The sequence below is a fragment of the Tiliqua scincoides genome, chromosome 3, assembly GCF_035046505.1.
Source record: "Tiliqua scincoides isolate rTilSci1 chromosome 3, rTilSci1.hap2, whole genome shotgun sequence".
Classification (NCBI taxonomy): Eukaryota; Metazoa; Chordata; class Lepidosauria; order Squamata; family Scincidae; genus Tiliqua; species Tiliqua scincoides.
Genome location: NC_089823.1, coordinates 77,373,352 through 77,387,357, shown reverse-complemented (window position 1 = coordinate 77,387,357; position 14,006 = coordinate 77,373,352). Strand labels below are relative to the sequence as shown.

General features: G+C 42.3%; 1 protein-coding gene across 2 annotated transcripts in view; it reads right to left on the bottom strand.

Moving 5' to 3' along the window:
* Positions 1-14,006, bottom strand: part of MAP7D2 (MAP7 domain containing 2) — a 77,404-nt gene that overhangs the window by 27,445 nt on the left and 35,953 nt on the right. For both annotated transcript variants that reach the window (XM_066619789.1, XM_066619790.1), the window contains exons 2-3: positions 5,902-5,979; positions 2,222-2,385 (exon numbers count right to left, since the gene is read on the bottom strand). In XM_066619789.1, the coding sequence (XP_066475886.1) occupies positions 2,222-2,385; positions 5,902-5,979 (242 nt within the window). The remainder of the gene's footprint in view (positions 1-2,221; positions 2,386-5,901; positions 5,980-14,006) is intronic.

Below are 14,006 nucleotides of genomic sequence, written 5' to 3'. Positions count from 1 at the left end.
TAGGAGTTCTGTGTACTTTCCACCAAATGAAGCCTGTGCATCTATTCCAAGGATGTGACAACTCAGACAAGCTAAGATGGAATCTTACAGCCCAAGAGACAGCAGAGCCATCCTGGGGGGGCAACTCTTGCAGGAGAAACCAATCCAAGGGCATAAAAAGATAAACCCAAGGGAAGTAGAAGTCTTCTCCAACATACTTCTCCCCAGTCGGGACTAGGACAAGCAACTGTCAATGGATTCTGGCAAATCTAGGGAGATAAATCTATCGTGTCATCCAGCAGAGCAGCATTGTGAGGGGCTTGTATATAATACTGCAGGAAGTTCAGGGAGATTCTCCTCAGCCAGCTGTTATGCTTTCACAAAGCATTTTGTGAACAAGGTCACTCAGATTTGACTCAACTTGGACTCCACATTGACAGAGTCTATAGATATCCCTCAGGCAACTCTCTGCCCAGTTAGTATTTGGGATTCTTTATAAAGCCTGAGGATGTGGACAGAATTCTCTGGAGTGTGAGACCTGCTGCTTGATCTCTTGATCCTGGCCCAGTGTGGTTCTTATGTTCTGCCCAGGGTGGTGGCTGATTGGACAGGGAGGATAGTAAATTCATCTCTCAGGGAGGGGGTAGATAAGAGTAGGTGGTGGTGTCTCAGATTCAGGGGTTTATGGAAAAGTAGAGTATCTGAACCCCTTTCAATCTGGTTTCAGGTCAGACTACGGGCTGAAAACGGCCTTGGTTGCCTTGACTGATGACCTGCGCTGGGAACTAGATGAAGGAGAGCATACCTTTTGGTCATGTTGGACCTCATAGCGGCCTTCAACACTGCTATGGTGTCCTTCAACACCATGGTGTTCTTCTGGACCGGCTGCCCAGGCTGGGAATTGGTGATACTGATTTGCAGTGATTCTTCTGCTTCCTGGCAGACTGAACCCAGATGGTGAGACTGAGGGATATCTGGCCATTGTCTTTTGGGGATCTATTTTGTCTCCCACATTATTTAACATCTAGATGGAACCACTGGGGGTGTGTGTGAAAGAAGTAATTCAGGGATTTGGAATTGGGTGTCACTAATATGTGGAAGACACCCAGCTCTGTCTTTGGATAACACCAGCTTCCAAGGGGGCTGTCACATTTTGGGGCACTGTCTGGAAGTGGTTGGGGCCTGGATGAGGACAAATAAACTGAAATTAAATCAGGACACCTGATCTGGTCCACCAGATCTGGAAGGCTGCTACGCAGGTATTAGATCCACAACTTGCTCTGGATGGGGTAGCACTCCCTCTAAAAGAGAAGGTCTGCAGCCTGGGAGTCCTCCTGGATCCACAGTTGCCCCTGGATGCTCAGGTGGCATCTGTACCCAGGAGGGATCTTTGCCCAGCTTGGGCTGGTGTGCTGGCTGTGGCTGTACCTGAATCAGTCAGATCTGACAACAGTGGTCCACACCCTAGTGACATCTCGTTTAGATGACTGTAATACACCCTATGAGTGGCTTCAGTTAGTGCAGAATGTGGCGTCTCGTTTGGCAACTGGGGTTCATTATGCTAAGTCTACCAAGCCGTTGCTCTGAAGGCTACACTGGCTGCCCATTCCTTTCCAAGCCTGATTCAAGTTGTTGGTGATTACCTTTAAAGCACTATATGACATAGGACAAGGATATCTCAAGGGTACCATATAATACCACTGCCATTTGAAGCCAAGGGGGATGGCAACAAGGTGCAGGATCTTCTTTGTTGTGGCACCACGTCTCTGGAATCATTTACCAGAAGACTTGAGTACAGCACTCTCACTATATGGGTTCTGGCAAGGTTTAAAGACCTATTTCTTTTGCTTGGCCATTGAGGTGGGAGGAAAGGACCCCCTTTTCACTCCTGTTGCTGCTTTTATGTTACAGCTGTTTTTACATATTTCTCTGCTCTTTTATTGTTGTTTAATTTGTAATGGTTTTAATTGTTTTATTTTAATGCTTTTTATCCAGCTGTTGAATTTTTTATATGTTTTATTTCTATACACTACTCTGAGTACCAGAAAAGCATTATATAAATCGTTTAATAAGTAAATTTCCTTCAATGAAATACTACATTGGTTGACAGTATACTGAGTCAACAGTATGACCTCAGTTCATTCCTTAGAAGTTCCTGAAAAGTCCATGAGATCATCACAGCTCAGACAATAAAGGGAAGAACCCTGAAGGCAGACAGATGGAATGCTAATATACTACCTACCTCTTCTTCTCTGAGCTTTTGTCTTCTCTTTTCTTCAACAGCTGCCCTCTTTTGTTCTTCCCTCTGCCTCTGTTCTTCTAGCTTCCTCCATCGTTCTTCTATTTGCTTTTCATACTGAAGCTTTGCTCTCCTTTCTTTTTCTAAGATTTGCTGCTCTCTGGCAGCTTAAATAAAGAAAGTATTTTTACTTCGATATGTTCATTAATATGTATTCTTTTACAGTTAATGTATACTGTCATAAAACTAGAAAGAGAATGACGGTGTCCAAAAAGATCTTGGTCCACCAGCATGTTGGAGGTTTTTTTAATACAAGCACACCAGATACAACAAGAACAATCAAGAAAGCAAATAATTTATGCTATTAATTCACCTTTATGATTTGTTAATTGGAAAATTCAACTGCACTTTGATGAAACTGCACTTAGATTCGAGATTTCCAGAGTGAAAGGAAACTTACCTCTCTTTGAAGGCATAAGCTGTGCAGAAAAGTTCCTACTATATGGACTAAGACACATAGTAGTGAACCCCCCAAATAGCAAACAGGACCAAAGTCTACCTCACACATTGCATCTGCTCTCGATGGTTGTTGCCAGCTTTCCCATATTTTGTTACCCTGATTACCATATCAGCCACTGATGCAAAATCCTACTGAATCAAAAATGTTGGAAATGTTGCTACCAAATAAGAATGGACTGGGACATCAAGATGCAGCCAGGCTGTGGGTATTGGATGGCAGAACGTCTATATCAGGGGTGGCCAAACTGTGGCTTGTGAGCCACACGCAGCTCTTTGACATATAATGTGCAGCTCATGGAAATATGATAGCTGAAGCTATGGAGCATACAAAAGGAATGTTCCAAGTAATTAGGACATACCACTCCACTCTTGCATTTTTATGTTCTTTTTTGTTCTGTAGGGATCTTTAGGGACTTTGCTATCTATCTCATTTGTTATCTTCTCTTTTCAGTTTTGTTCTAATAAAAACGGGGGGGGGAGGAAAGGAAATTTGTTGACTGAGCTCCTTTTTGCATCACAATTACCACACATATTCGGCTATAATGCGAGACATTTTTATCAAAATTACAGTATAGATAGTTTCCTCGTCCTATCTGTGGGCCACACAGGGGTCAGGGCAGTTCAGAGGTGTTGCGGCAGCCAGAAGAGGCCCAGAGGAGTAGCAGGCACTAGCTCACCCTGGGCAATTTCACGCTCCGGCTGGCCATGCTTTACTTCTCCCAATAGCGCCTTCCTGCAGGAAGAAACTTCGCAACTAGCCAGTGAGCACGTCTCTCAGGCAGGCAGGAAGGCTGATCTGGGTCTTAGAGTCTGCCATGTACAAACACAGTACAAGTGCAGATTGAAAAAAATTCCCTTCGGATGCCAACAAAGTGCACAATCTCACGCTCTGGCTGGCCATACTTTCCTCTTTGCCTCTCCCAACAACTCCCTCTCGCAGGGAGACAAAACCAGCCAGCAGGTCAATCAGGCAGGCAAGCAGGCAGGAAGTCTCTGGGTCTTAGTCAACCATCCACAAACAGTACTATGGCATTTTAATATGGGACCTGAGGACCTATGTTTTTTGGTATCCCAGAAGTCCCAGAATTATAGTCAGACACCTCCTAAGTTTTACCACTGACTTATCAGAGGGTCATAGAAAATTTTTGGCTCATAGAAAATGCCTGATTTTTGGCTCAAAACTAGCCCTTAACTTATCTGTGAGATCGACTTATACTCAAGTATCTACAGCAGCAATTTTCAACATTTTTCATTTTGTGGCACACTGACAAGGCATCAAAATAGTCAAAAGCACACCATCACGTTTTTGACAACTGACAAGGCACATCATGCTGCCAGTGGGGGGCTCACATCCCCATTGGCCCTACTAATAAATGATCTTCCCCCAAATTCTTGTGGCACACCTGTGGACCACTCGTGGTACACTAGTATGCCACAGCACAGTGGTTGAAAATAGCTGATCTACAGTAATGTAAAAAGATAAATTTGCAAGCTTTATAATTATTTACCAACTATAAACTGAGAGTCCTCTGGATTAAAATGTAAGTTTAATGCTCATGATGAGTAAATATATTTAAGAATTTAAATGCTTCTTAAATACTGTGGCTCTCAAACATCATCAACAAAAACAAATTTAAATTATTGTACAAGCCACAATTCTATAACATGGTCCATTTCCCTAAGTCACCATTTTACACTGGTAGCTCCCAAGCTCTAGCCCCTCCCCCCCAAAAGTTGTTGCTTAAAACCTGAAATCTGCCCATGTATGATCTAAATCAGGAATGTCAAATATAAGGCCCACGGGCCGGATACAGCCCATGAAAGCGCTTTACCCGGCCCATGTAATAACTTGGCTCTCCCAACACCATCCTTTCAACAGTGCCACTTCTGCCGAGGCTTTGGGACAGAGAGATAGACGGAAGCCTCAGAAGACAAGAAACACTATGGGAGAAGAACATAAGAAGAACCCTGCTGAATCAGGCCCAGGATCCATCTAGTCTGGGCAGGAGGTCTGGTCTAGAGGGTTGAGCCTCCGTTTACCTGAAGATAACATCCAAAGGTCGCCAGTTCGAGGCTACCGGCACCGTGCGACCTTGAAGCAGCTGACAAGCTGAGCCGAGTTATTCCATCTGCTCTGAGCATGGGAGGATGGAGGCCAGGATGGAGGCCAGATCAGAACGAAACATCTGAATTGTTGTAGCTCTTGAAAGATAGAGCCTTCTTTCAATTGTAAAAATCCCTATGGGGATTTAAATTAGCCTGCCTATGTAAACTGCCTTGAATAAAGTCAGGAGAAATCTGAGGACCTAGAAAGGCGGTATATAAATACATCTATTATTATTATTCGTCTAGCTTCCTGTATCTCACAGCAGCCCACCAGATCCCTTAGGGAGTACACAAGACCACAAGATACTTGACCACAAGAAGAAACAGACCAAGAGGGGAGAGAGAAGGAGACGCTGTCAAGGTCCTTGGAGAGCCAAATTATCATGTGTACCACCCGTTCAGCAGCACTGCTTCTGCTGAGGTATCATTTCACAGCCAGAACTGAGAGGTGCTCTGCAAAAGTGATGCCTCAACAGAAGAAACACTGCTGAAATGGCGGTTCACACAATTGGGCTCTCCCAGAGTGATAATGGAGCTCTCCCTTATCTTGAAAATATGATCAAGATTTGCATTTTTTTTCTTCTGTCATTTGCAGCTAGTGAGTTTCTACAGGTGAATAAAGTGCTTATTTCCTGCCATCTGCTTAATACAGGTGAAGCTTCTTTATCAAAAGGGGCTCCACTGCCAGACCCAGCCATGGATACTGAAAACCATGGATAACAAAATTCACAATTTTTGGAGCCCACCTTTGCTCCGAACATGACTGCAGCCTTGCTCCAGTCACATCCAGAGCTGTTCTGAGCCTCAGAGAGGTCATATGCAGCCTCTGAAAGTCACCTAGAATGTTTTTTATCATTCCAGTCATTCCAGTAAATGACTTCCAGTAAAACCAGAAGTCATCCAAAAATGACTCCGGGTTGCTTTCTAAGACTCTCAGTAAGCACCGAATGCTATTCGGCCAAATAAATGGGTTTGACATTCCTGGTCTAGATCTTCAGTGCATATCCAGAGTGGACTGTCTTCCTACCACCAAGAAGAAAAAGCGAAAGCAAACTTACCAAGGTATTTTTCCCTTTCTTCTCTCCTTTCCCTGGCTAGTCTTTGCCTTTCATCTGTTTTTAGAAATCCATCCACAGCTATCACCAAACACAGGAGGGAAAAAATTCAATTATAGCAAAACCATAGCAGGCAACTAAAACTATTGTGCTGTTATGATGATGATGAGGGCTTCCAACTTTTAGACTTGTATTGCAAATTTTACAACATATGAGTTTCTATATCAGCATTTTAAAAAAATACACCCAAGATTTCAATACAAAACTCTCATCAAAACCACCCATCATTAAAATTTTTGGCTTCATATACCATTTCCTTTAACTCTGATTTTTGGACAGAGCGGCAGAACATATTTTAGAATAGTCCAACCCCAAAAATACTATGACTAAATCAACACAGCAAACAAGAAGATGCAGCTGGCAAACCACCCCAAATTTGAAAAAGGTACCCCTGACAAAAGATGTCACCCAATTAATTAAGTACCAAGAGGCAGAGGTTAGTTCTGGATAAGGTGCAAAAGAGAGTGACTAAAATGATTATTGGGCTGGGGCACCTTCCTTATGAGGAAAGGCTACGGCGTTTGGGACTCTTCAGCCTAGAAAAGAGGTGCCAGAAGAGGGAAATGACTGAGGCATACAAAATTATGCACGGGGAGGATAAAGTGGATAGAGAGATGCTCTTTACCCTCTCACACAACACTAGAACCAGGGGACATCCACTAAAATTGAGTGTTGGGAGAGTTAGGACAGACAAAATAAAATATTTCTTAGCATGTAGTTGGTCTGTGGTCTGTGGTTTGTGGTAGTTGGTCTTGCCAAAACATGTGATGATGGCATCTGGCCTAGATGCCTTTAAAAGGGGATTGGACAAATTTCTGGAGGAAAAGTCCATCATGGGTTACAAGCCATGATGTGTATGGGCAACCTCCTGATTTTTGAAATGGGCTATGTCAGAATGCCAGATGCAGAGGAGGGCACCAGGATGCAGGTCCCTTGTTGTCTTGTGTGCTCCCTGGGGCATTGGGTGGGCCACTGTGAGATACAGGAAGCTGGACTAGATGGGCTTATGGCCTGACCCAGCGGGTCTATTCTTATGGATAACCCCCAAGCTATCCACTGGGGAAGTTGTAATGTCACTGAACATGGGAGTATCCACCTGCATACATCAATCAGACCCTCTCCTCCCAATCTCTGCTTTATTCAGATAGAATTTTAGTTTATTTGACTTCATTTTCAGAAATGACAACCTGGAAAATCAAAGGCAGATCAAGCTACCTATCCCATATATCTGGTTTTTTGTATGTTTGATAAGGTTTGATATGGTAATTGAGGTTTATAAAAATCAGAGATAAATGACAGCATACCCTCTTAACTCCAATTCAGTAGCCTACTCACACTAGAGTTGCGGTCTGGTTAGTGACAAAACACTGCCCCTTAGGCTAACACAGATTTGATGGGGACCTACAGAAGACAGATATCCCTGTCTGTCCACCATAAAAGGCAAATGATATTTTAAGACCCATACACGGTGGAGATACAGACAAAACATTAAGTCAGGAAGGTTTTAAATATATTGAAAATGTTGTTCTTTTCCACTATGAAATATGTCTGTAGTTACTCCATTGGTATGGATGTGTATACTCTGAATTAACAAACAAAATACAATTACAATTCTACACCAAGCTGAACTCACCTGTATAAACTGGTCTATATAAATCAAGATTATGTACTGTATAAATAATGAAAGTCAAGTTATTTGGAATTTTAATTTTACTTCCGCTGATTGTAGAGAGGTATAAGGAGCTATAAAGGGAATTTGTACTGTCCCTCCCACAACTACAAGAAACCAGCCACTGTTTTAGTTTCTAAGATGTCACTAGGCATTGCTTACTTGCTTTTAAGTCTATCATTGCATCCACAAAGGCACTAAATTGCAGATGAAACCAAGAAGAATTTTACAACCAATACTACATTCAGCAGGTTTTCAATCCTTGCATAAAATACAAAATATTTGTTTAAAATATATCTAGTCCAGCTTTCAGTCCAAATACTTTCATCACAGTACACACAAAACCCTGCCCATATTATAAGCTTCCAATTGCCAGGTATTCTGTTACCTTTTTGTAGCAGACTGAAACAAGATCAAATAATTACCCAAGTTCAAGTACATATTCAGCAAAGTTGGCACTGATACCTATGAAAGCTCATCAAGTCATACAAACAGCAGTCAGCTTCTGCAAACATTTGCTCAGTTATGGTAAATTTTCTTAATAGTCAGAAAGCCTTCTTGCAATCAGATATTGCATTTCATGAATTAGTGCCTCACTATACAGACATGCCCCCGTATCCATGGGGGTTCCATTCCAGAATGCCTTATGAGGCATGAAAAACGTCACTTCCGGTTTTACGAAAAACTTTAAGTGACTTTTTTGTCTCTAAGGCTCAATCTGAGTCCTGCAGAGGCTGCGGACATCTGTCTGTGGCCTCGGCTGGGCTCAGAGGACTCTCCAGAGGGGAACGGAATTCCCTTCTCCTCCAGAGGCAGAACATGCAGGGGGGCACAAGGGAGCCCGATGGACTCAATCCATGGATAAGATAATCAGTGGATACAGGATCCACAGACAAGGGGGTCCCCTGTATTCAGCAGGGGACAAAATAATTTTTATTTTGACTATATTTTTGTCTGTACAGTACTACCATTTGATTTTAATGCTGACTTTCCTGTTCCTTTATACCTTTCCCCTCCCATCAAAGAGAATGTTTAGTTATAACACAATCTCAATACATATCAAAACAAATAGTTTAATTTGCAATATTTGAGGCCTGATGTTCTGGAAAGATTCATTAGACCAGGAAATTGACCAAACAGAAAATTTTGCTATTCTCTTAACTGGCAGTACCCAGCCACAATTTGAAGTGGCTGAGTTCATAATGGAAAGGTCAACTAAGGCAAATGAAAAGCAGAAGAGTGGTGGAGGGTATCTTTGGTGCTATTGCAGAGAGACTTTTAGGAGGGATATAATGATGTTAGGTATAATGTTTTAATATCCAGAAAATGACAATATCCAGCAATGCTTCAATGCTGGATATCACAACTTTTACTGTGTGTTATCACAATTTTTACATTTGTGTTATTCCCACTGCTCTTATTCTTTAAGCATTTTTAAGAATTATGATTCATTATGCCCTCAGATGGTTGATCTATTTTATTTTTAGCAATTAAGGTTTTGTGAATGAATATTATGCCAAGCAATTTTGGAGTGTTAAATATTTCCAGCTTCGTGCTGTAAGTACAGCTTTAGCAAAATTCCCAGTTTTCCAAAAGGAAGTTATATGAATCCTCACACACTTCCTGGTTGCTTGGCAACAGGTTTTTCCTCAACATTCTAACATTCTACGTCAACATTCCAAGCGTTGGGGAGCCCTGCAGAGGGCTGCTCAGTGTTCTCTGCAACTCCTGCAGCTGATAGCAGCCCTCAGTAAGTAAAAATAGTCCCCTTTCACCCCCGTTAGCGACATGATCCCCATTAGCAACATGCGTCGCTACCTCCCTCCTTCCCTTAAAAGTATGGGGGAAGCTTTACACAAGCTGGTGGGTCACAACCCACCAGTTTGAGAAACACTGGCCTAGAAGAAGGAAGTTAGGAAAAGGACTGCCCACTTCCAAAAAAGGAAGACATGGAGGAAGGAAAAAGGTTCAATGAGATAGTGGGATGAGCTGCAGGGTCACCTCTGGAGCTACTCCCAAAGACTGGGGAAGTGGCGCTGGAATGAGATCACTGCCACTGCCTTCTCTTTGTCTGGCCAGTGCAAGCTAGTGAGCTTAATGCTGACACTTGGCAGCAAAGGACATGTGCTAATGCACACACCAATAAAGCAAGTAAACAAGTTGCGTGCGTGCGAGTGTACATGCTGGCAGAGGAGCAGCACATCAGCTGCAGATCTTGGGGAGTGGCACATCAGCTGGAGATTCACGTGGTGAATAAGTTTGGGATACTCCTAGTGCAGGGGTGTCCAAAGTTTTTGGCAAGGGGGCCACATCATCTCTCTGACACTGTGTCGGGGGCCGGGGGAAAAAAGAATTAATTTACATTTAAAATTTGAATAAATTTACATAAGTTTACATAAATGAATATATTAAAGATGACCTTATATGAATGAATGAAGGTCTTGCAATAGCTCAAGGCCTATAAAAGGCCTTGCACAAAGCAAGGCTGCCCTTTCCTTTGCTGCTGCTACTGCATCACAGACATGAAACAACAAGCAGTGGAGGGAGCCCTCATCCCACAGCTCAAGCAAGAGGTCAAACAGCTGCCCTCATGCTGAGAGTAGTTGCATCGGGCCAGTGTGGGCTCTGACAAATCTCCGGAGGGCCAGAGGCTCATTAGAGACTGGGGGCTCCCTGAGGGCCGCATTGAGAGGCCTCAAGGGCCGCAAGTGGCCCCAGGGCCGGGGTTTGGGCACCCCTGTCCTAGTGGAATCATTATTTCATGGAAGTGCAATGAAAAAATAAAGGGTTCAATTTCTAACACAATGTTTGTGAAATTTCAAACAGTAGCCCTTTCCAAAAAACAGCAGAACAAAGCATTTCAGACTACAATATTTACAGATAAAAGCCATTTGAACAAAAAAAAAATCCTAAAAAGCCATTTTAACTAAAAAAAAAAAAAATGAGGCATGTATTTAAGGCTAAAAGAAAGCAATTAAACAAGGGAGTCTTGAGAAGGGTATGTCTTTTTTTCTTGGAATGTTGTCCTACAAGCCTTGTGTCATACAAGTCTAGCTGAGTACTGTAACTACTTTTTCTTATACTGTGAAATTGCCTGGTTATTATTTAATCGTGGAGTCTCTTGTGGCACATCCATCTTTCACAACTTCATAGCTGAGGATAAGTTGATCAAGATCTCTTACATATGAAAAACAAAAATCAACTGTATCACTGAGTAAAAATGATTACTACTTCAACTGATACCTTATTCTAAAAGACAGATCAGTGTTGCTCAAACTGTGCTCCTTGGAGTCCTGGGGCTCCCAGAGACCCCTTCAGAAGTTCTGCAAGCACATTCCCAGTTGTTGCCCTTAAACCCCCAGCCTTGCCTCTGTTTGCTCATTCTACCACCCTTCTCTTGGAGTTTAACCCCCATGCTTCTTTTGGACCACTGGTCTCTTACAGCAGCTCCTGCAGAACTTGGTGTGGGACTGTTTTGCGCAGGTGCCCCAGCAATCACCTCTGAAAGGACACACCATCCTTCCTTGTACTCATCTCTAGCCTGGCCGGGTCCCCTGCAGCAGAAGCTGGGGTGGGCACACGACCAGGACAGGGAAGCATCTTCTATCAGGAGGAGCAAGTCGTATCCAGGCAGTTATAAAATATGTTTTAAAATATTTTAAGATATTTAGCTTGTGTGTGCATGCATTTTCCAAGCACTATGGAACAGGCACCGAAAACGTTATGTTTAAAAGTCATAAAAATAAATATAATTTATCAAGTTTTGAATTCTAATGTGGTAAACATAAATAGGTAGAACCCATACAAACAAAAGCTCTTTGGGACACCGCAAATAACTTTTAGGAGTGAAGGGCTACTGCACAAAGAATGTTTTGAGAACAGCTCAGTTAGACTGATGGAAGATCAGCAGCAATTTAATGAATAGATATAATGATATGCTTAAAATAAAGTAATGCTATCACTTTTGGAAAACAAATTTTCCATTTCAGCCATCCTGTAGAATTTTAATTGTTTTGTAATCATTTATTACTTCTTGATAGTTAATTGTGAGTTTTTTTGTTAATCCACACAGAAAATGGCACAAGCACCAGAGGCAGCTGTCTCACATGTAGCAACCTCAGCTTCCCTGACCGCACTGCTCCCTATGCAGTGGCATCACTAGGGAGGTGCAGGCCAAACCAGGTGATGCACACTAATGACCAAAATCGCTAAAATTGCTGTTATTAGGAATAATACTATCGTTATATACCATTTGATGCACAATTTACAGCAGAATGCAATGAAAAGCCCCAGAGTGAAATACCTCCATTCTATCAAAAGTTATATCTAAAAATCCAGAAAAAATGCAACTATCTTATGTAAAATAAAAATATATTTCCTTAATTCAGAATGAACCAAATGATTGTTTGAACAGCTAATGAGATGTTATTATGACACAGCATAGAACCAATACGGTGTTAGTAAGGAGACACCCTTGGGGGGGGGGGATAATGCCACTAATGACCAAAATATCTAAAATTGCAATTTGTAGGAATACTATCATGTTATATACCATTCAATGCCTAATTTACAGCAGAATGCAATGAAAAAACTATCTGTGTTCTATAAAAAGGTGTAGCTAAAAAGCCAGTGGGGTGGGGCAAAGGTATATCGCCATGCCCACAGCCCAGAACATTGCCCCGGCCCACTGCATGGGAGGAGGTCCATCATGGCGGTGACACCTGCACTGGGTGACACAAACTGTCACTACACCAGCCCTTAAGAGGAAGGATGATGGGGGAAGTGTGGATGTGCTGGATATTAGCATATTCCACACGTCTGTGAAGACCAGGCCATTATCAGTGACTAAGATTTCAGGTAAGCCAAAGGTGACACATTTGTCTGAACTGCCTCATTGTAGCCTCAGCTGTGATTGAAGATATTATAAAAACCTCTAGCAATTTTGCATCTACCACTATCAGCAGCATTTTACCTCTGACTTGACCAGCAAGGTCAATATTCAGTTGAGCCCTGGGCTTACCTATCTATAATTCCCAAGGGTGGAACGATGCAGCTGGGGATGCTGGACAGGCTTCCCAACATCAGATACAAACCGCTCTGTGTCCCAGTCCAGGTCTGGCTACCAAACTAACCCACAGACCACCTGTCTCAGAAATATCAGGGTATGTTTTATATAGCTGGTTCAAACCTGCTCTCTCAAGTTGTAGGGTATGTCCCAGGAGACATCCAGCATGCAACTTTAGTTCTGTTCATCTCTTTAAAAATGATCGCCTTCCCCATCCTGGATTTGGCCAGACCCCCATTCTATACCCCATCCAAGATAGGAACCAGTTTGGAGAAGAAGGGAAATGCCTCCTTTTCTTTTGCTGCTGCCTCTGAACATTCCTGGCAAGTCATTTGCAAAGAATTTCACACACACACACCCAAGTTTAGGGGTCTGGTTTTAAAACCCCAAGATATGATCCTCATTTCCATCTGAAACAAGGTCCCAGGCTGCAATGCACCGTTGCTTAAGAGTAACACGCATGGAAAGCAGTGGCTCTGCTTCTGAGTAGAGGGTTGCAACTGTGCGCAGCTCAGTCCTTGTTGCTTGTCTCCCTGCGGTGAACTGAACTTCACACTCCCAACTGCATGTTTTATGTTGCATGTTATATGCAGAGCCTCTGGCTTCATGCACCAGGCACCTTAAAGAAGGATTTGATTAATGGTTCTGCTGGTATGTTGTTTACAGGCACTTACTCTGACACTGTTTATACAAATGTTGTGAAGACCAGAATTTTAAAAGTTAATGAACAAAAATGCATCTTATGATCTTTTATTGTAATTTTAATAAATTAGAAACTGTACAGTTTTTAGGTAACAATTACTGGAAGGTTATTTTTCAGGATCTGGCATCAGGTAAAATCAGACAAAATTATAGTCAGACCCCCCTAAGTTTAACCCCCAACTTATCCAAGGGTCACAGAAAATTTCATGATTTGGGGCTCAAAACCTGCCCTCGACTTATCTGTGAGATCGACTTATAGGCGGGGAGCTGTGATAGTTTAGAAAATGACATAGTTTCTGATATAGGTTTTTAGCAATCTATTCTTCCAGGTAGGGTTTTTCTCCAGCTAGAATTTTTCCTTCATTCTCCTCATTTGGACAAGGCTTCTACATTTTTTTTTTTAAAAAGGAAAGCCTTTACTTGCTTTAGTAGCTTCTTTGATTCTGGTCAACCACCATGCTGTCATTCATTTGGATTTGCTTGAACTTTTCTAATCCGCCGTGTACATGCTCTCCGCTTCTGTTACCATGGTTTTCCAAAGCCTCCAAAAATCCTGAAGGTATTTGATGCTTCCGATTCTTCCTTTTCATAAATACCTTCATTTCTGAGATG